The 23,405-nt window shown below is 41.4% G+C and overlaps 1 protein-coding gene across 7 annotated transcripts in view; it reads right to left on the reverse strand.

Moving 5' to 3' along the window:
- LMO3 (LIM domain only 3) overlaps window positions 1–23,405 on the reverse strand; it is a 112,849-nt gene that overhangs the window by 35,211 nt on the left and 54,233 nt on the right. Inside the window, exons 1-3 of one of the 7 annotated variants that reach the window (XM_040563958.1) lie at window positions 22,960–23,198; window positions 21,078–21,143; window positions 13,479–13,692 (exon numbers count right to left, since the gene is read on the reverse strand). In XM_040563958.1, the coding sequence (XP_040419892.1) occupies window positions 13,479–13,684 (206 nt within the window). In that variant the 5' untranslated portion in view covers window positions 13,685–13,692; window positions 21,078–21,143; window positions 22,960–23,198. Of the gene's footprint in view, window positions 1–13,478; window positions 13,693–20,086; window positions 20,303–20,353; window positions 20,397–21,077; window positions 21,556–22,959; window positions 23,199–23,405 lie in introns of those variants that run through there. The other 6 variants (XM_040563948.1, XM_040563967.1, XM_040563942.1 and 3 more) reach the window with 6 other exon arrangements.

The raw sequence follows: 23,405 nt of genomic DNA on the forward strand, positions 1-23,405 counted from the left end.
GGCCAAATAGCTGAAAATTAAAGCCTGGGAATGAACAGAAAGGACAAGAAGCTAAATGGTACTGCGTGGCCATCAGAAAAAAGCACTAGAGTCCTAAGGAGAATCTGGTACACTGTGAGCTCAATAAATATTCCCACATTGAGCATACTGTGATTTGGTGATTTCTCAGAGGCCTGCTACACAGAGCCTTCCAGATGCAGAGCTTGTCTTTGCTCATCATGACCATTATGTTTCTGCACAGCAATCTGACCTCTCCCACCTCCTTACAACATGGAGGGGAGAGTTGCAGCTGCTCATCCCTCTGCACAAAGAAACCTTAATGAAAGCACAGAGTATTTACCCAGAGTGTTCCTACCAGGGGTCTACAGACCACATCCAGCTTCCTCCTTTGCCATGAAAGGGCACCTCCCGGAGCAGGGGATGGGTGGCCTGCCACCTGCGGAAGGCCTGCCTGCTTCCACATAGCCTGGCTTTGCAAGGGGGGTGCTACGCCGCCCAAGAAGCCTCTCAAAACTGGGATGCAGAGCCTACCATCATTTTAAAACAACCAACCAACCAAGTAATAATCCAATCCATTTACATTCCTTTATTTCTAAAGAATGCAACATCACGACATCAGTAACAACCCTGTCCTTAACATAACTGGTCTCTAAGGCCTGGCAGGTAATTAGGATGCTTTCTTCCCTGAGAGTACAGAAAACCCTGAAAACCCACTATGGGCACATGGAGAGTAACTGCCATGTAACTCCATCAAACAAGATGCTGAAGAGTCTGGAGTCTTGTGTATCCATTCACTCCAACTCTGCTAACAGACACAGTAGGCCAGGCTAGTTTCAGCATCCACAGGTGACTTTGATAGACTGGTGACTTTGTCTTGTCCCCTTCTACCCCTCCCCCCCCCATCTTTTACTATAGCAATTAAAGATTCATGTATTTACTACAAAGCTCCCTAAAGCAGATGAAAAATACTCATAAAGATGTATTTAAATCACCTCACCTTCAATATATCATCCTAAACACTTCACACAACTGCTGGAAAAGGTGTTGACTAATCCTTAATAAATGCATGATGGGTAAAAATAGAAGCAAACTTCACGTGCTGCTCACAGCTCTGTATGTAAAACTAGTCCGCAGCTAGTGCTAGCAAAAGACTTCAGTATGTACATTGAAGACAAAGACCTTCTCACCTTCCTTGAGCATCAAGCTAATAACAATTGGAGAACAAGGGTGGGAGGATAAAACATGCTGCATCTTGCCATAGTCATTACTGTGTATCCTCCAGTGTCCTCAGACATATTGCTCCTTTTCTCCAACACCTGACACTGTTCCTCCCCACCGCAAATGTTGCGTTAAGCCTTAATAAAGCTCCAACATCCATTGTTAAAACTCACAAACTTAAAATTCTGTGCTTTGGTGCAAGCAGAGACTCAGCTTGTGTGACTTTTTGGAATCACTGCAGCAAGTTGTGAATGATGTATGAAATGAAAAATCCCTGCTCACTGCACACAATTCAGATAGTAAAATCTCCCTGGAGCATTAAAAAAAAAAGCACTTAAACATGTCATTTTATTTTTGTCCTGTGCCCAGAAGACTCCCTCATCTCTCCCCAAGAACATGCAGACACCTCAGCTATCACCAGAGAACAATAAGCACACTTGGAGGTAAAGTAGATCAGTTGTGTTCACACAGTGTTTCCAGGAAAGGATACAGGGACCCGGAGCAAACCAGACAATTATATTGGTGCCATGTTCAGGCCTCTCTCCAAACACACTTTTTGTCTTATTTTTTAAAGTAATATCTAATCTCATCAGCCTGACTCTTTAACTTGATTGACCTTTGCAGATTGCATTATAAAAGCAACAGCAGCATGCTCAATGTAGTTAGGGGCATGAGAAGAAGTGTTTGATGTAAATATGTTTGTGACTAGACATCATTTATGCTGGGACAAATATAGCAATGTGCTTCCACTTCTTTTCTTGTCCCAACACTCTCACAGACTTATTAACATTCAAGCTTTCATTCTTTCTTGCTTGTTTACTGGAACTTTCTACCCAGCCTGCCTTTTGGTGCTGACCTTTTAAATCTGGCAGATGAAAACATCTACTGCCATAATTTGGCCATCTTCTGACTAGCTGCATTCATCTGGCTTCTAGTTAGTGCCTGTTATATTTTCCCTATCCTTATTATGGAGGAGCTGCTAGAAAATGATAGGTTGTTGTTGTTGTTTGCTTTTTTTTTTTTTTTTGACTAGAGCAATGGAGAACACATAGAAGAGTTAGGTTACTCCCAACATGGATTTCTTCCTTACCCAAACTTCTGCATGTGATGGACAGCCTTGGTTCACCCACACCCACATTCAGAATGACAGTGGCTCTCCATAATTAATTTCTCATCGAAATTACTCAGTTTGGAACATACAAATTCTTTCCCAAGTGCTAAAAAGTGGGGACTTGTCCAGTTTGCTGCTGGTCCCTTTGAGCACAAGGAGGATGGAAAACTGACAGGAAGACTGCAAATCCACAGAAGAGTGATCTGCCCAGATGCAGCTGTCTTGGTGACTGCATTTAGATTTAGGAATAGAAAGCAGGGGTGTGATCTAACGAGAACTGATATCGTCTTCTTGTGACAAGTTTTCTTAAATTTGTAATTTAATAATTATTCTTCCCAAAATATTACTGATGAGGAAGGACAGTTGCCTACACCAGTGTCACATTTCTGTCATCTCTGGCATTTTGAAATTTCAGAGAAAGCAGGAAAAAAGTGCAGCCATTAACCCTTTTGCTTTTCTAGCTTTTTCATACAAAAAGTAGAGCCATACCTACTTACACCCCTCATGCACAGCAGAAGGAGAACAGGACTGGAGCACTCACCTGATACAGGCAAGCGAAGCAGAGGCAGGCAAGAACTTTGCAGCACATCCTCCACCCATCAACATCAGTGTATTCAACAAGCAATACTGCACTGAGACTGAATTACCACTGACTGTATGATTTTTTTCCTGAGGCGATCCAAGAGGCAGACAACAAATACACTGGTAATGTCTGGTCTATTCCTCCTATCAGGACATCTTTGGATGTCAGCACTCACCCAATCTGGAAAACAAGGTACTGCTAGAAGCTAATGTAGCGCATGGCCTACAAAACTCTGCTCTTTGTTGCTGTTTCCTCAACAGACAGCATACAGGGTCCATTAGATTTGGTTTCACAAGAGGTCACCTAGAGCTTAGAGATATGAAGAAGCAGCACTTATATCATGCGTGGAAGAGTGCTTCAAAGTTTGGGAGGTAAAAGAATTGGTTCTGAAGAGCCATGCAAGGATAGGAGTTGCCAGGCTTTCATTGATGAAATCACATCTCTCCACTTCGGGAAGATTTTCTGAGAAGCTAAACATATTTGCAATCATTTTCTTCATTTACTTCCTCCCCATCCCAATTTTCTCTTTTTCTAGGGGGAGATGGATTGAGAGTATTGCACAAATAAGCCAAGCTTGAGGCATGTAGGAGCTGGTGGCAAGAAATAACCTTCTCCAGAAAGCACACCTTAAAACTAGAAGGATCAGCTTTTGAGAAGAGCTGGACTTGAGTGAAATGGAGTTGAGGTGGTTAAAATAAAAGCATCAGGAAAAAAAAATAGAGGTTGTATGTCTGCTGAAATAACCTTTTACCTATACTTATATAAAATAGATAAAAAAAATACTTTTTCAACAGATCGAAAGGAAAACTGTTTATCTGCCAACATAGTAAGACTCCCTGATTAATAATAACATTATGTAGAATAGTTGGTTCCAGAGTTATTTGTTCAGACTCACTAAATTCCTATTGAGACTGATAATCTGACAAATTATAGTAAATTTTGCAAATACATATTAGCTTCAGAGTAAACCTCAGGGGTCTGTTAGTAGAGAAGGTATATTTGTATAAGGAGGGAAAAGAAGTGAAAGCAATCAGCTGCTTCCCATAGCAAGAAGCTGTACTTCTTGTGATTGCCTTCCAACTATTCCTTGGCCAAATTGTTAGAGAACTCATAATGGCCAGCATCACCTACTGCACACATTTCAGATGTGCTCTTTGGAATTTTATCTTATTTTTTTTTAACCTGTAGTTATCAGCTGAGAACCTACTTAAAAGATATGTAAGAAACAGGGAGAAGGAGTAAGAGAAGATACTGTTGTGGATATTACAGAAAAGCGATCAAGCTCTGCTGCACCTGGAGAAAGACAGGAACTGGGACTCTAACAGGGACACATCAGGGATGGTAATGAAAGGCCTCACAAAAGCTCTGAGGAGGCCCGGTGGCTGGATGTGTGCTCATGAAGTGGCCATTTCTCGGCTCTGCTCACTGAATCTTTCTTACTAGCGGATCACTCTGCATTACAACTGAGTTAGGTAAGGAGGTGCTGGGGGAAGCGCTCTTGTCTGACTTCATGCTACAGCAAGGCTCATTAAAAACAGAATATTTGCTGCAATGTTTGCAGCATTTCCTGTAGGTCTTAAGATTGTTTTAATAAATGAAATTCTGAGCAGAAAGAGTGTATCTTAATTTACTTTTTAGTGCTCCCTAAGTACTCAATGTCATACTGAATTTTTTTAATACTATGTGGAGCATAAAAATGCATGAATTTAACATCTTAATGCAAATGAACACATCCTTCCAGAAGCCTGAAGCTGCTAAGTACACAGCACAGGTTCATTAGCACAATTTCGGAGCAGGAGGAGAAAATGAATTGAGAACCCAAGATTCACAACCATCAACACAAGATCCTGGGGCTTTTTAATAAAGTTTTGTCCCACCTCCTACTGCTTGCTGTCTTCCCCATGAAAACTGCAGAGGGCAGAGCCCAGGAGATACCAAGGGGCTGTACAAGCCTCAAGGTAGACCCTTACAGCACCTGCCAGAAGTTCAGTTTGGGGGTGGTGATGCCATAGGATTAGCATACAAATATACATCCCTTCAGTCAGAAGAAAACTTGTCTAAAAGGCAAAACCAAGTGCAGCGATCATGACTGGAACTATTTTTAGAAATTGATCAGCAATAATAAATTCATGTATTTCTTAGAACAGATGGAATTGCAAGGGAGGTTAATTATTTAATCTGTATTTGCATCAAGTTTTCTCAAACATACCTATTTCTCTTTAAGGTAGCTACAAAGAAATAATATTATGAAATAAAATAAAAACAACAGTTGTTTTGCTGATATATATGGCTTAAAATTATGTTAAAAAAATAAATCAAGTTTCACACATGCATTTTGCACATTTTAGTCATTACCAAGACAAAAGTTGCATGCTTTATGTGCAAGTGCTACCAAGTGCCGCAAAAACGTTATATAAAGTCCAAAGGCTCAAACTCAAATGTGCAATATTGAAAGCAAAGATACAGGAGTAAGGTGACATTTGCTACCTGGTTTAATGTAGAATCTTGCTAATTAGTCCAATATATCATCAGTTACTGTATATCCAAATGTGTAACTTGACTAGGCTTATTCTCATCTCTCCAAAAATACAGAAAAGATACAGTAAAACGTCTGATCTTCTCTGCTCTCACCCCCCAAAAAGTAATTTTATCTTTGCATGTTGTGCAATTCTCACATTCATCCACTATGTGCCAACACAAGACATTATCATTTTTGCAAAAGAAAAGATGAAAAGCTTAAATTACAGTACTGCAGAATGCCACTTAACACAAGAACTGCAGGAGAATTTCCCATGGAACATCAATCCAGATCTGAAAATCTATTTTATAAAAGTAGTGATTTTCTGCTAGCGAAGAGTTCCCTTTTGCTGTATTGCATTTTGTGATAAAATAGATAAACAGTATTCATTCTAATCCTAAATGAAAATATTTTGCAGTTAATAATTGAGGCCATTGTGCTCTTTGAAAACTAGGTACTAAATACTATTCAGCTGCTAGTAGCTGTTCTGATTTAGAACTGGAAAACAGAATGAATTATGAATACCCTACACCCGCACTCCAGCATGAAATTTTAGCACGTCTGCCACTAACTTCACTGATTGCCATGGGACTATCAAGATGCTTAATTGTTAGCATACATTTAAAGTCTGTCTTAACCAGTTTTACAGAACACTGGACCATGCTCATATTCCAGTCTGAGTACCTGTATAACACAGAGTGCAGATTCCACCATAATTTCTGCATAAATATATGGGTAAGTACAATACTAAGCAGATGTGCACAGAGGACAAGGTATTTTAGCTGTATACCATTTCATTTTGATACATGGCTTGCTAATAATCAAATCTGGATGAACTATTCATCCTGTTGCTTAAAACATTTTATATTGTCACTAGTATGTAGTCAAAATCTTATACTACTTTGTGATTTTTTTTTTCAAAACAGCCTTTTCTCTTTTAAAAGAGAATCTTATCTCTACTGATATCTAATAGCCATCTTAAAAACCAGCAGGCATATAGAGGGTAAGTCAATTGTCCAAAGGCTAATTGATTCAGAATAAACAAGAAGCAGACTCAGGAAGGTGCAGAACGACAGTATTAGAATTTTACAGGTGCAAAATATGAAAAGCTTTTTGACAACATACACTCATTGCTTCAGATGTTTGGGTCTGGAAAACAAAATTCAAGAATATTTAGGCAAAAAAAAACAAACAAACAAACAAAAAAAACACACCCAAAACCCAAGCCTGTATCTATTATTTAGGTTATTATTATTTAGATGGCCTAAAAAGCCATCTGATATATCATCCTATGGTATCCAATGGGAAATGGAAAATTAATGACCAAAACATAATGCACCTAGTAAGGTACATCCAAAATTTACATTCTTAAGTACCGTAAAAGTCAAGACTAACTTAATTTAGATATCAAGTACTGCGTATTGAGTTTTTTGGTTACCAAACCCATCATGAATGTATTTAACTCCAATGAGAAGAGAAAGCAATTCCTAAAGTCAGAAGGGCTGAAAGGACTTAATGTCTCACATTTTGATGGGCGATTCTCAATTATCTATTATGAAATTTTACATGGAATTCTATTTCCAGGTGAGCATTTTTTGCAATTTTCTGCTTGCTCACAACTATACTTTTAGGAAAAAAAATATACTTGTTACCTATTATTCAAACATTCACATTATGAAAGAACAGTATTATATCCAAAACATTTGAATAGTGCAGCAAATGCAATGTGAAAAAATTCAGAAAGATTTTTAAAAAAATCCACATTTTAAAAAATGTAGTAAGATAACCACAAAACAAAACTAAAGAAAGCTTCAAACTCCGCCCCCCGCCCTTGGTAAGGAACCAGCACGGCACAGAAATCAGAACTTCTTAAAAACATCTATGTGTTAGGCAATAATAGCTAAATATTCTTCCACAATTGTACAAAGATGCATTGTTTTGTATATGCTTCTTGCCAAAAAATGCAGAAAGCTTGCAGTTAATCCTTGGTTGTCAAATTACATGCCATAATACAGTTGATAATATTTATTCTTGAAGTAAAGCATATATATATAAAGCATATTTCAAAAAAAAAAACCACTAGTCGTAAAGTCCCTTCTGAGGAAAAAATCAGCAAGGAAGAAATCAAGAAAGTTCTAAGTATTTTAAAAGAAGTTATAAAATAAACACTAAGCAAACCAACAGACTTGAATTCAGCAAGAACATTAACCCATCCTCCGACACTGCAGAATTATCTAGGCTGCCCCCAAATTTTATTAAGCTTTATTGAGCTGTTATTAATTGACAAAATATTTATAGCAAAATAATTTTCCATAAAATGCACTGTACTATAGCGAGGTAATGAAGAGCTGTAGGACAGGTTTTAAGATGCACTGTACTTTCATCTGAAAAGTCTCCTGAAATTCTTTGAACGTTTCCAGGGGATTAATGAGGTATTTTGACAACACACAAGAAGTGTCTGGTTTTCAAGAAGTCTTATAAGAGGGAACATTCACATCCTTGGAAATTAAACTGTGTATTTTAAGCCACTAAAAATAACACAATTATTAAAAATTTGGCAGCTCTGAAGAAAAATACCAGAAGATACTAGCAAACACATGGAACTACTGAAGAGCGTTAAACTTGATTACACATATTTTACAGCATTTCAACATGACTTAAACACCAATTTTAACAGCTTAATTGAATGTTTCTTATTAAAAGCTATCACAGATGAACTAAAATAAGAACAAGCTAGAATGTAACTAAATCAAAAGCATTATTCCTTGCAAGTTTAGTGGGTTAACTGTGTGTACGTGCATTAGTCCCCTTGTTGTACACCCTTATCCGTTCAAGAACTGGTACAGTGTTTTAAGGATTTCAAAACAGTTGGCAAGAACACTCATCTCACATACACAGCAAAATTTCAACAAGCAGACCACTACACCTACAATTTTTATATATATATTTTAAAAAATATTTTAGGGTCTATTCCTCCAAAGTAGCACTCCCTTGAATGCTTTAATGCATCGCGGAAATGGTATTCATGTATAAATAAGGGTTCGTTTTAATGAAGAAAGCAGAACTCTTTAAGAGTCACTTCTGTAAATTCCTCAATGTTTTTGAAAACTCAGACTGCTTAAATCCTTAAAAATTTACCAATATTTAATTAAGCTGGGAAAGAAGTATACTGAGGTGTCAGTTTAAAAACGTCTTATATCCCACTACCCATGAAAACATCCATATAGAGTATTTATACAAACATTTAAGACAGCCGATACCTTAGGTGTTTGCAACATTTAACATGAATTTTCCACAACCTGAGAGAAAATCAAGCCATTTTAAGTCTTTCCTGAATTGCTAAGTACTCATCTGTAATATTTTTTTAAATAATAATTGCCTTCAGAGTGAGAGCAGTTGCACAAGAAAAGGCTGCTTCCTAAACTCTACTCTTTTCAGGCTGCACCCTTTCACAGACTAAATATTTCACAGAGGCAGCATCTTTATGAAGCTTATAGTTGAGCACTTTACTTTCTGTAGTCACTTCTCATAATTTACAAGATCTTGTCCAATATGTATGTTTTTAAAATCCTGGCTTGTCTCAGGTCTTCAGATCAACAAATGGGGAAGGAAACAAGAAAAAGAAAAAAAAAAAACGATTTGACCCTTTCTTCAGGAACAGCAGTCTACTCATCTTAATAGCTATTCAGTGATACTTTTAAAGCCTGCAGTACATTTACAAGCCAAATCATTACCCAGGTAGGGCATTGAGTGGGGGGTAGACTTATGTGTCATCGTGCCCCCCATCCCCAATAAGGCTCTAGATGCCTTTAAGAGCAAAAATTCCCCCCCAGTATATTGTTTTGTTAATCCTTTTCCTATGATCTGTTTGCCTGGCTAGGGAAATTATGCAAAAAGTAATAAAAGTTTTAATTCAATTTCCATGTTAAGAGATGGATTTGAAAAAAAAATCAGAAACCATATTCTTTGTGTTTACTAAGAGATATGCACTCCAACATTTAGTGTCATGGAGCTGGAGTTAAAACCAGAAACGGTGAAGATAATTTAGCTGCATGAATGCCTGCTCTTCAGTAAAATGCTGCCAAAATTAAATAGGAATGAAACAGCACTTTGTAGTCATTGGTCGCTCAGCAGGGTTTGCGTAGTTAAAAACCTAAGTGAAAAGGGTGATTGACCTACATTGCTACTAGCTTAGCACAGCTGTACTTCCATATTTTTGCTGCATCCAAGGAAGCTCATTATTTAATACAACTGATTTACGTGTAATTGTCGGTCTTTCATTTTACACTTTTAGGAGCCAGATATTAATCTCAGATGTATGGCACGCGTTACTGTGCATCTGGAAGTATATGCGGCTGCCCATTTGCACGCAAGGCTAAAAAGATGGGACTACACACGGTTGCACCTGAAATTAGGAGGCTGCCCAGGGGTAGGAGGACCTCACAAGCATGCAGAAATCAAATGAGCAGATGGAACAAAAAGCAAATCCCCTGGCACCCCAAAGGCAAATGCAACGCTGTTTTTCCCATTGTTTTGAGCAGGAGTACCCAGAATGCATAACCAAAGCACATTTCACGCAACTCATACCTGCAGTTTAAATAAGTAATAACCTTCCAGTTAACAACCAGTTTGATGTGTTAACAGCCCTTGGGCTGTTAACATAACGACTGGTCATTAATGACAGTAATGACAGATTTCAGAGGGAATATTGTGCTTGTAAATGGACATGCTGCCAGTCAGAATGGAGGATAGAGCAGGATAGGTTGATACATTAAGATGTCACTGCACAGCTCTGGAGGAAAAGAAGAGAAAAAAAAAAAAAACTTCTTGCATATTTCACTTACTGTAAATGGACTTGAAATATTGGCGTAAACCTAAGTTCCTTAAATTAAGTCTTCACTTTCTAACCCAAGAGTGTATAAGCGGAAGACAGAAGCCTGCAGGGGAATTATACTCTGCATATCATTTTCACCAAGTATGTTATTTCTAACATTGAGACCTTTCTTTACTCAAGTCAGTTCTCATCTTCGTTAACAAAACAGAGTTCATTCCTGCTGTGGCCACCCCAACAGCCTGGGTACCATATGCCACCTCTGAAATCACTGCAGCGACTTACTTGAATCAGATTGCAAGGGGAAAGCCTCTCACTCTCAGAACATCTTCCAAGCTCATTACATCCATCCCCTCAACCCCTTCCATCCAAGAGAATAAGGTCTTAATGTAGTAAAATTAACTCATTTTACCAAGGGAGAGAACTAAAGCAAAACCAGTTTTGAAGTCCTGAAGATAGAGTATTTATTAAAAAAAAAAACAACAACAAAAAAAAAAAAAAAAAAAAACTTCAAGAGGGTATCTCCAGGATGAAATGCCAAACAAGAGAATTCATTGGGGCAGAAGGTTTTTTTTTTTTTTTTTTTTTTTTTTTTGCATTTCTATCTAAATGAGAAATACTAGAAGTATCTTTGCAAATAGCCAAGGACACAATCACACAGTTTGTGAATTTAACCATCAACGTTAAAGCACACAGACTGGCTACATTATTGCTTATAGCATCCGTAGAATGGCTGTCTTATTGAAATACATAATGAACATAGAGAGACAAGTTAATAAGCAATTTTACTCTTTATAGTATCGTACAAGCCACATATCCTCTAGAGGGCACCACATAAATTAATAGGAAGCTAGAATGGTTTTGTATGTAGCAAAGGCTCCCTTTACGGTTAAAAAGGAAAAAAAAAATAAATTAAGAGGATAGTTTGAAACTGTAATCGAACTCTAATCTGATCATTAGTACTAAGTAATTTGTTCTTTAAATTGATATCAAGTGGGTTGCTAAATATGAAAGCTTATTTGACTACAAAGCTAGAGAACATTTAACTAGTTTCTACATTAGCATTAAAAAGATCACTTTTATAGGTTCACTGCATAACTAAGTAGATAAGATGCAATGAGGCAAATGACTATCTGCAATTACCTTAAGTGCATCAGTGTGAAGTTTAGAGTAAATACCAAATTTAAATCTGTGCACTCACAAGAATCACAAGAAAAGGCTCATGATTTTCATTAAGATTTGATAAATCCAGAACAAAATACAAAACATCTTAAAACTGATTACAGGATTTGTCATGTACACTGGCTTCACTGGTGCAAAAGTAGATATTGCGTATGAAAACATAACCAAAACATTAGTTTTGAATGTCGTCATGACAGATGCATCATTGTGTAAAAAATACAGTCTCCTTTCTCTGAATTACATACTGTGAGTTTTAAAAATCTGTTTGCAAAATGTTTACTCCTGCTAGACCTTCAAGGACCAGGGAACAATGCGAAGCACACACACCTGTGCTGAAAAAAAGTACTTTTATTGTAGCTCTATTACTAGAACACTTTTGGTTTTGATTTTAAACACTGGATTTGTTGCATTAGTATTTGGGAGATTAGATAGGTTCAAAGCCCGTAGTAAATCTGGGGATCAAATTACCCCAGCAGTTTTCTTACTCCTGCAGGCACTTGTAGAAAGATTCTTAAAACAGGTTTTAAATATTAGGCTCAGCATTACCTTCCCCACAGAATTTGTCCACACCCCTGTCTATATATGCACACATGATTTAAGATCATAAGCAACCTATGCTCCTGTACAATAATTCCTTTCTGTTAGCTACTTCTTTGGCAGCTTTTACACAACGGCTTTAAGTTGCAGACTCTATCTTATGCTCAACTCACGGAGCTTTAATGGCTAGCAGAGCACTTTTACCACTAAGAGGTCCAAGGCTATGTCTGAAGAACCCTGAACTGCCTTGCATCCCCAGCTCAGCAAATGCACAAGGCACTTGCAAACGCTTTTTGCTCTACTCTAGAAAAAACAGGTTGTAATGTGGAGAGCCAGGGTACCAATTGTTAACACTTCAGTCTCGATTTCTGTTCCAAACTATCCATGCCAAGCAACCTGGGAACTTCATATTTGGTACCTGTGCTTACACTGAACTTGTAAGTTAATGCATTCAAAGAGAATTTTAATTTTTCCCCAATGTATTACAGACTTGAATGTCCCTTTAAAAGGAAAAGACTTCACTACAGGGGCAGAGGAAATATTCCCAGAAGTTCGTGTTTGCCTCGGGCAGCTAGTCTCATTAGGCCCCTTCTACACAGAGTGGAGGAAGGTGCTCCTATAGGAAATAGGTGCTTAGAATCACCCCAGAGGAGCCTCTCTCCATCTATTTGCAAGTGAGAGCCTAGAGAGACCAAACTTCCTGATTAAACTCAGCTTCTTCAAGTAGCCCTATGTGGTCACATGCACTCTACAGATAAATTAGCCAAGTACTTTGCTGAGTTGTACCCCAAATGTTTCTGAGAAGGTAGGATGATGAACAACCAAGAGGGCAGAAATCAGGTGATGGTTTGCAGGCTCTGAGAAGTGGTGCCACTCACCCACGTCCCACACAGGTCCCCAGGCTGAGGAGCATAGTTGATCTGGGCCTGCTGGCGACAGAGTTATTTACAGGGAAGGCAAGTGGGTGGACTCAGTCCAGCACCTAACAGGCAAATGGCAGTGTTCATAAAAGCTCCCACCACCACAAACAAAATCCCTCTGGCAAACTCAGAGGACAGAAGTGTGTTCGCACAGACAAGTGGAGTGCTTTCCACTCGTAGCCTTCAGACCCCACACTCAAGCTGTTGAAAACTGCGCAGGTGGGCCTGCTGCTTTAGGCTGTGGTGCCTGAAGGCCCCACTGCGTTTAGGAGGAGATCAGCTCCCCCACAGCGCAGCACTGCCGGAGGGACGGGGGTTATTCTGTTCTCATCCTCCTCTCCTCTCCTCTTAGTACGCAGCCCTGGTATAAGCATCAGAAAATTCGCAACAGCATGCTTTCCAATTCAGGACAGACATCGCCTTTGATTTTAGTTTCACCACTATGCTGCAGTGGTTGTCTCATGCTCCACAAACACTGTCCCGCAGCCACCACGCACTACTTACACACCACTAACTACATGGGAAGACTGAACAGGCTTATCACGTTAATCAGTGAACGCGACGAGGGTGTGACCTACCTCAGGTAGTCTCTGCGACAAAGGATAAGGTTGGCTTTGGTGTATAGAGTAGAGCCCACCTCCCCCAGGCGGCAGTCACAGCAGGCACATTTCAGGCAGTCTTCATGCCAATATTTGTCCAGGGCCTTTAGAAGATACCGGTCTTTAATCTTACGGTTGCAGCCAGCACAACCTTTCGGCTTGGTGTCTGGCTGAACTGAGAGCATTTGTATACCTGAAACACAGCAAGAGCAACGAAAAGTGAAAAGAGACACTCTCCAGCATCAGTCTCAGCTTTCTCTTCCTCCACCTCTCCCCACCCACACACCCCCAGATCATTAAAAAGGCAACAGCGTAGATGGGATGACATAAACTGGAGCATCCACAGCAAGCTGAAAACATTAAATAAACTGGAGAGCTGTAATGTCCGCTGGTCTGACTTTCACCTCATTTACCTGATCTCTTTACTGAAAAGAAATATTAAAAAATTAAAATGAAAAATGAAAATAGTTCAGTTGAAGTCACCCACTTTTGCCCAAAGTATCCAACGGTTTAGCATCCAAAATTTAAACTGACGGAGTATCAGCAATGACAGACATATCTAAACTTGCATATTTGTACCTATATGCACTGTCTTTGTCAAACATAAGAGCACTCCAGATTCTAGAGATGGAAAGACCGAAGCTATTAGAGGCACAGGAAAGAGTTTCAGGGAGATTTGACATAGACATTTTTGCACTAGAGGTTGTTTTATTATTTTTTATTTTATTTTTTTAAGATTTCTGTTCTTAGGCACATAAATGAAGCAATCAGATTTCCAGAAACTTCAGTACCAGCATCTCTAGTTACATCCTTCAGTCTAAGGACCTGCTAAAAAATCTGACCTTAAATAATCTGCACAAGGTCAGACAGTTGCTAGTTTGTCAAGGATAATAATAATAATAATAATCTCTGCCCAACTTTCTAATCCCAATTTTAGCCAGCAGATAGTTTGGGACAAGGGGTCCAGTGGTGTCCATTAAGTATATATACCTTTGGATATAATAGCAGAGAACATTTAGACAACAATTCAAACTCCTGAACCACCGTTTCAGGGACAGAACAGGTAAAAGTGGGACACAGCTGAGCGATGGTACATAGAGTGCCGCAGCCGTCTTCCAGAGATCCATACAAAAATCGATTGCTCTCAGTTTTACTGTAAATGGGGAGAGGAGGTCACTGCCCCAAAGTGCTTACAGACTGGTCTCTCTTGGTTAGTCTCACGAACTGCAAGCCCATTATGCAGACTGATTCTCTGGAATTCATTCCTTAGAAGATGCAAAATCATAGCCTTGTGGATGCTTTGTTGTACATCAAACAGGCATCAGAGAGGAAAGAGAACTGACACGCAGTTTGATTATTAGGTTATCTCACTGTTTTAAGCCAGAGATGTAACTAAAAAAAAATATATAGATACACTCTAATGAGTAGCATGTAAGTATTACAATGGGAATTTTTCAAGACTGAGGAATGAATGCTTTTGCCGACAGGAAAATCCTTCTCCCAAATTCAGGGCATGGCACCCCGTTCTCACGCAGTGACTGGAAAGGTCAAATAGTCTCGTAACAAAGAAAAGCAAATTCAAGAGCCCCTCACCAAGAATGCTATACTACCTACTGTTAAGAAGGCTTTACAGTCCCAGCTTTTATCAGCACATCTCAGTCGGTGCTGTAACACACCACTATAGACAGGCAGTCTCAGGTAGCGAGAACACGAACAAGTTGGTGTTTTATTGTATTTACTTTTTTAAGCTGTCATAAGGAATAGAAGAAAGTAAGTTTAATCTTTGAAGCAACAGTACAGTATGCCTTTATGAATATTAGCACCATGAAGACAAGAGGCTAAATACTATGCCAGCTGAAGTATCCCAGGGATCTGTATGTGTATGTGAAACACATTGAATTTATGCGGATCGCAGCAAGTGCAGAGCCAGTTAAGTGACTTTTCAGGGTTTACCAAGCTGAACTCCCAAGTTTCACCTGTGAAGCTGGTAACTTAATTAAAAATAGTAATTCTTGTTCTCATTGTGATGTACAACAGCCCCACTCCCCCCTTTGCAATACACTCTGTTACGCAGTCTGGAGCAATGTATTTGTCTGTTAAATTAGCTGTTCAGTTATAGAGACAGTTCTCCTAGTGAGCACTCTGAAGTACCACGGCAGTACTGTTGCCTAATGTCTAAAGCTCATAAAAAGATAATGTAAGGTCTTTATTTTTTCTGTCCGTAAGTACAAAAATGGCTTTGCTGCATTCCTATTACTCTCCAATCAACGCTACTCTCACAGCTCCTACACCACTTAGAAACTCCTAAGGTCTGTTTCTCATTCCCCAGCGGGAGGATGAGAGCCAGCAACCTGCGCGGGCTCTGCAGCAAGGCAGGGGCAGATCTGGGAACAAACACACACCGCTCGTCCTAAGCGAGCACCGCAAGGCAAAGGCTGAGTGCCTACAGTATTTACAATTGCTAACTGGCTCCCCGAAACTCAGCATGCGGATATGAAGCAGCAAGGTAACATGGCCACAAACAAACAACTAAAAGCAGTGAAAATAGCAGATTCTTGTAAATTCTGTACCAGACTGACTGTACAGGGAAGTCCTGCTAGATCACTAATACCTTCAGCTGGTGAAAAAGCTTAATCTGTGAAGTTGCATATTGTGGTAGAGTATAAATATCCTCTCAGTGCCCACTACGTGCTTATCCCCAGACCCTCTCTTCCACCATTTAGAGGACAGACACAAAATAGTTTGCATCAACTTTGTGGAACTCACTAAAAAAGTTCAGAAGCACGAAGGACTGTTCTAGGACTTTAACATTTTGCTTAAGGGAAACCAGAATAAACTAGTAAATAACACAGTTAGGAGCTTTAAAGGAGAAGAAAAAAATATAAAAAAAACTTTAATGGAAGAATTTTATCGTTTGATAAGAAAGCGGGTGGGAGCGCAAAGGCTGGCAGTCCCTGACCCCAGCTGTCCTGTGCTTTCTGAAGGGAACAAGGTGCAAGAGAGGCAAGGCTGAACAAACAAATATCTGAACAAATTACAGTAATCAAGCATGATAATTCTTGAGATATATGCTGCAAACACCAGATTATTGTGTTATAAATAAAAGCACAGCTTGCACAACATTGCACGCAGCCCGGCACCGTTTTTGAAATGCTTGCTACATTCGGAAAGGAGACAGAGCACTGTTGCCGATGGTTAACCCAAACCCTCCTCGTACAAGTGAAAAGGGGCAGACACCCCACAGAACACTGCTAACAACCCTGTATGCCTGTGCTCCCAAGGCTGGGAGAAGGTGACTCTGACATCCCACTGGCAGCATCTCCAGATTAGGGACTCAATCTGCAGCAGCTTTTGGAGGGAAGGAATGCTTTTCTCCTCAGATAGATCTGATCTTTTTCACACCTGACTTGCAATGAAGCTGCATCTATTTTAATGAAAGTTAAAATTAAACTACTACTTCATTATATAAAAAAAAAGTTATTCTTTTTTTGAAACATAGAACGATCTAAACAAAAGAAAGCACAAGCAGTGCTCCGAGAAGTGTTTTACGTAGCTCCGAATTCTTTGCACATGCCCTTTTCTTCACAGCCCGGATTAAATTGCTTAATTTTGAGAACAGAATACTTGATTACTTTTTCCCTGTATAGTATGAGCCAGTTTAATGCAAATCACCTCCCAGACCATCTCTCCTCCCTTTAATGTTCCCACAGGATCTCCAACACAGTTATACTTTTCACATATGCGCTCGTGTATTTTTAGCTGCCTTAATCTGGCAATAAGAATACCTGCAGCTGACTGCTAGTCAGCTTTCCACAGGCTGCAGTTTCGGTACCCAGTTATTTCTCAGGACACAGGAAGGAGCCTTTCAGAGGCTGACAGCACTCACTGAACCATCCGAGCTGCTTGCCGCTGCTCCGTCAGGACTCGGCAGACAGCACTGCCTGGCTGCCCTCCTCACCCCCTCCCCTGTGAAGGCAGCGCTCATTGAGCACTTCCAAAAATGTACAGCTCCGTAAGTGCTACACCCAGGCTGTGAAAATCAAATCCAGCTTTCCCTTCAGTTTGGCAGAGTCCTACCCATGCTCTGCATCATAGAGCAGATCTGTTCTCAGAACGGAGAAATTTCAGTGCCTAGTCTGTCACTGTCAAACGAACCCTTTTTATTTCACCCCAGTCCATTTTCAAGGGCTTCCTCTCTCCTACTCTCCATCCCTCCCCCCTTTCCTCCACCCCCAGGCCCCAAGGTACTGCACATGAACTGCAGAGCTGTGTTAGCAATAAGACTTCTTAATCACCATCCACTACTGTCAGGATTTTTGAAGGAAGAACTTCATATCCTGATTTGTAGGCTTCTGGATTTCCCTCAGTCTCCTCAAGAAGTTCAATAGAACTGACTCCCATCACTGGTAGTTGCTGTTACTGCGCAATGAAACACTGTCAACTGATTTGTAACTATGAATTCCAGGATAAAAAGGAAAGATTGCTGAAAAAGGCTAAATTAGGTTCCTGAAAGAAAGCAGAGAGACAAAAACCCTCTTCACTCTGATCACCACCCTTAGCAAAATCAGGGAATGGAGACTGGACTTAACTAACTGTATTTTGTCAGTGAGATAGCAGTGTCCGCGAGCAGGATTCATCCCTGCTTGTTCTAAGCCCTGCTCAAGACCCCAGAACACAGTTTCTGGTTTGTGGTACAGGCAGTCTGTGAAGGGGATGCTAAAGGGTGGAAGAGTTGGATATTCTTATGCACTGCAGCACTTAACTTTTAAAGACCACTCACTCTCCTCCTTCATTGAAGCACACACACGATTCTACGAAGGACAGTGGGATGTACAGCAAGAAAGGGAAAACTTGCCTCTACTTCAAAAAAAAGCACAAAAAAACCAGAAATTAGTTTGGGGCAAATTGCATATCAGTGCACAGGTCTCTGAAAGACAGTGAACTGACAGACAGCACACAGTCAACACAAGAGTTGGAGATCCAATAGAAAAAAACAAAAAGAATACTTTTCAGTTGCTTTCCCACTTTGCAGCTTTATCCTAAAAGCATTCATTGCTCCAGTTATTCAGGATAATACACACGCAGGCTCAGAAAAAAAAAAAGTTAAGGTTTCAGAAGGGGAGAAACATTTCAGAACTTGCATGTAGCACATCGGGAGTCGTAACTAGTTTTAGATTGGCATGTAAATTGTTCTGTGGAAAATTCTTATTGCCTCCGAGACCCTGCTATTCTGAGTTATTTGACAGTTTAAGGGAAATCATAATTAAAAAAAGAGACATAAATAATAGCCTGTGCAGTGTGGTGCACAGAAATAAGTAGAACCATTTCATTTAAACTCTGGTGAGCTTTTAATTGCCTGGATTGCATTGTGAACCAGCCTAACGGTTGATTGCCTCCATTATGCTCTCTTGTTCTGTGCCATTCATCCGCACAGTCTCAGCTTCTGTAGTTAACACAACAAAGTAACCGCAACTCCATAACACTCAGGATTTTTTTTTTTTTAATAAAAGTAAGGTTTTTAGTGCTCTGAATACAGACTTCTGTATATTTTTGAGTTAATTTTCCACAGCATATAGCTAAACTTCACATCCTGCCCCTTCTTCTACATAGGAAAGTGCTTTTATTTTATTATATTTTTTAATAAAGGAGATGGCTTGAAAACGGGGAAAAATGAGGAGGTTAGGTAAAAACTAAAAGTGGGAATGCAGTCCCACAGCTGGGAGCAGTGATACAGATTAAAAGAATTTGGCCAACATGGCTAGTCGATTGCCAAGAGACACCAAACAAAAGATTTCTCCCTCTTCTTTCCCCTTCTCTTTTTGAAAGCTAGATTGGGCCTAAAAGCTTGTTTCTCTCTGTTCACTGGCCCAGAGCATCCCTGCAGGCTGTAGCCCCCTAAGGGACAACACAGCAAATAGATGTACCCAGATCTCAGGGACGGGAGCTGCTTAGCTATGTTCCTACCCCTGTCGTGTCCCCCCCTGCCACCCCCCACTCCCTCCCTCCTCTTTTAGAGCAGTGGTGCTGGGAACCAATTTGATTCCCTTTTTCTCCAATGCAGCTGCAAGGCTCAGAGATACTGACATTTTTCCACTCTTATCAGTTTAATTACAGTTACCATGGCAGCAAAGTGCTAGTGCTTGGCAAAGGCCAACAAGAGATTTGCAAGACTGAGTTCAATTTTGATGCAGCTCACATGCAAAATAAATAAAAAAAAAAATAAGAAACATACACTCTGCAACAAAGAATCCCTTTCGGGGCCGGACGCTCCAGCCTTTTGTGCTAATTCCTTCTGAGGCATCGTGGGGATGGGGCGCCGGGGAGGAGAGGGAGGCGGCGGGGGGGCACGGAGCGCTGTTTGTTGCACCTAGCGCGATTAATCGCTCTCACCGGCGGTCCTACAGAGCCGTCCTAGGAAGGGCTGTGCCGGGTCCCCTTCGACCACGGGGGCAGCTCCTTCAGGACGGGAAGAAGCGAGAGCAAGGCGCTGCCTCTTCTCACAACCCCCTAAGCCCCTTGCCCCGGCTCTACCTGCAAGCGCGCCCGCTCCGCCCGCCGCCAAGCGAGCCGGCGGATCGCAGCCTTACCAAAACTTTTCTCCTTTTTCTGCATGAGTTGATTTACGGGCGCCCGGAGAGCTCCTCCTCGGCGAAGCGCCGAAACCCGGCAAAAGTAGCAAGTGTGCTTCCCCGGCTCGGGGCGACCCGCGGCGGCGGCAGAGGGGGTCCCTGGGCGGGCCGGGGGCTGCGGGGGGCAACGCCACCCGCTGCCCGCAAGCCTCTAATCCCAGCGGCCCGCTAGCTTTGTTGTAACAAATGGCTTTGATTAAACTGTCACACGCGGCGTTAGCGTACCGTGTCGTGCCGGGCGTGCGAAGGGAGAAAGAGGAGGAAAAAAAAAAATAATAAAAAAATAAATAAAGGGAGAGGCTCCGCCGCAGAGGTGCTGCTCCTCCGGGCTGCCCGCCCCTACCGCCGCTCCGAGGGAGGCTCCGGGAGCCCCGGGCCGCCGGGGGCAGCCCCCGGCCGCTTCTCCCGGCCCGCGGCCGCGCTCCTGCCTCGGCTCTGCCCAAAGGGTTAACCCTGCACCGAGCCAGCCGCAAATTAAACGGCTGTGCGGGCAGGCTCGCGGATTAAAGCCGGGGAGTGGGAAATTAACCTGCTCCCTTGGTAATTGAGAGCACGTTTCGAGAAGCTCTGGAAGAAGCAAGAATAATAACAACAATAATAACGGAGGCAGGGGGTTGTTGGGGGGGGGGGGGGGGCTGCTGCAATTCATTGTTAACTTTGCTATTTCTCGAGACATCCAGTTAGATGGGTTTCGCTCAGCATCCTCCGCTTGCATGTATTTCATGTCTCATCATAAAAATAATGAAGCCTCACATGATTTAAACAAAACAGTCTCAGCAGAGCTGCAGCTTGAGTGAAAGTTGCAGTGCAGAGATGTGTGTGTGTATTGCAGCCCCGGCTTATGACTCAGAGAGAGAGAGAGAGAGAGAGAGGGAGGGAGAGAGAGAGAGTGATGCAGACACACATACACAAATGACCCAAAGCTTATGTACACAGTTGCCTCACTTACCTTCTCAATTAAGCGATACAGGGGAGGCAGTTCAATAAGCACAGTGGCTGCTTTGTAGCTCTTCTCCTTGGGAAAGGTCAAAAAGAAGCATTGTTTGGGGAAAAAAAAATAAAAGGGGGGTGGGAGAGATGGGGAGGGAGATCGCTATTCTTTAAGTTTAAAATAATGAGGTCCTCAAGGATCCGCCAAGTAATTGTGTTGACCGCATCCGAGCTACAGGTGTCCTCCTTTTAGTATCTTGCAGTCCAAGGCTGTCTGTCTCCGTCCTGGCTGAAGACAACTTACCTAAAGCAGCGTGTGAGGAGCCGAGTTGAATGAAGTCAGGGCTTTATCAGCTGCAAAATGCAATCCCTTACCAGCCAGACATAATACAGCAAAAGAAAAGGTCACTCAGTTATTACTGAGCCAGCAGAGCCCAGGCAGCTCTTGTGGAAGACCACAGAGAAGCAGCTCCCTTCCGATTTAAGGCTATTTACCTCTCTCCCCCTCTACCCACCCACCCACCCTTCCTCTCTCCCCCCTCCCAACTCCCCCTTTCTCTCCCTCTCTCTCTCTTCTGCAGCTCGCTCAAGTACAGCCGCCCTCGGAAAGTGCAAAGCAGCCAGGAGACAGATTGGGCTTTGTTGGTAATTTCCCATGGTGAAAATTTACAAGCCTGCAAGTGCAGTCAGCAAAACCACATGCATATGCTAGACACAAACACCAGGGACACACACACGCACACAAGTGACCTCTACTGAAGCGGCTCAGGATCACCTTCTCAGAGAGTGCTCCAGAAACAGACCCAGGGAAACAGGGGAGCGACCCTCCCCCACCTCTCCCCCCCAAATACTTTGCCTAAACAAAACAATAAGTTGCCTACGCAAAAAAAAAAAAAAAAAAAAAAAAAAAAAGCAAGATACATATCTCTCTATTAATGAGTAATGAGAATAATCCCTGGAGGTGAAAACGCAGTTTCTCTCGGTGCTAGATGTGAGCTGCTCAGAGAGGAGTGCAAACTCAGAGTGAAAGTTTCCGGCTCCCTGGTGCGGTCCCCACTGGTGCCCGACACGGCTGCCTTTGGCCCGGCCACTTGCCGGATACTGCTTGCCCCTTGCCACCTCCCCACACTTTCCAAGCTGAATGCTGGAGAGAGAAAAGCTGTTTCCCCCCTACAGGATCCTCGTCCCAGAAGCTGAAGACAGAGCCTTACTCTCTACCTAGTGGTGGAGAGGGAAAAATAATAGACATGGATGTGCTGTAGGTGTTGAATACCTTTGACCAAGAGACAGACAGACAGACATGCAAACACAGAGGAGATACAGCATGCTTTGATATTCAGTCACGCTCACAGATGATTGTTTCTTCATATTTTATAATAAAGATGTTGAGCCTAGCCTACTGTAAATAAAGTTAAAAAAAATCCAAAGCATCTTCCTCTAAGAGCCATCTGCAGTTGGAGAAAGACCAGATTAAGAATTTGTGAATACAGTTTTCAGACTTCAAAGTGAATATCTGTTGTCTGCTCTTAGAAGCACCACACTAGATTTCCACAAAGCTTTGAAAGATGTCAGCTTACAATATACCCTAAATTTGAATGACACTCATATTATAGAAGTCTTTCAAGACCCAAGAAAGATTTAAAAGCATTGAAATGCTCTACCATCTGCACCCCTCCCTCATATAATCCAGCAGTTCCAATAAAAATCAAAGCAACCTCAGAAATGTATGTTTAGGACAGGTCCCCCCCCCAGCCCCCCATTAAACTAAGATCCTCTCTATTTTTATATTTTTATATATATATATATTAAGGTTCCTGGAACAAGCATCTTGTGCAATTACAATTCCTGATTTTCTTGCCCCTTCTCCCTCTAAGTAGTAACAAAACTCAGCCACAACCAACCTGAGCAAGAACCCGAAAAGCACAATCAGAGGCAGCAGACTAACAGAGCCCCTTTCTGCTGATTTGATCTGCACATGGAGAAAAGCAAAACTTGACAGAAACCTGCTTCTCTCCTGCATGCACCCATACGCTCAGAAGAGCCTCACTTCCCTCTGTTTATAGACTACCTCTGCCACAACCACTCTGAAAATACAGCAGCGTGAGTGTGTGTGTGCCTCTCTCAACCAATGCACTCAGAGAAGGGGAAGAAAAGAGGGAGGGAGAAGTTATGTGTGGGGAAAGGGAGAAATAAAATCAAAACAAATGGTACAGCTAATGAGGACAATTAAATTAATTATGTTCAAGGAGATGAGATTTTTTTTCCCTCCAACTGTATGATCTGTTACCCCTCGCTGGCAACTGCTGCTCTGTAATTCATGGCAACTGATTAGTGCATCTATGCAAAT

This window comes from Cygnus olor, chromosome 1, assembly GCF_009769625.2.
Source record: "Cygnus olor isolate bCygOlo1 chromosome 1, bCygOlo1.pri.v2, whole genome shotgun sequence".
NCBI lineage: Eukaryota > Metazoa > Chordata > Aves > Anseriformes > Anatidae > Cygnus > Cygnus olor.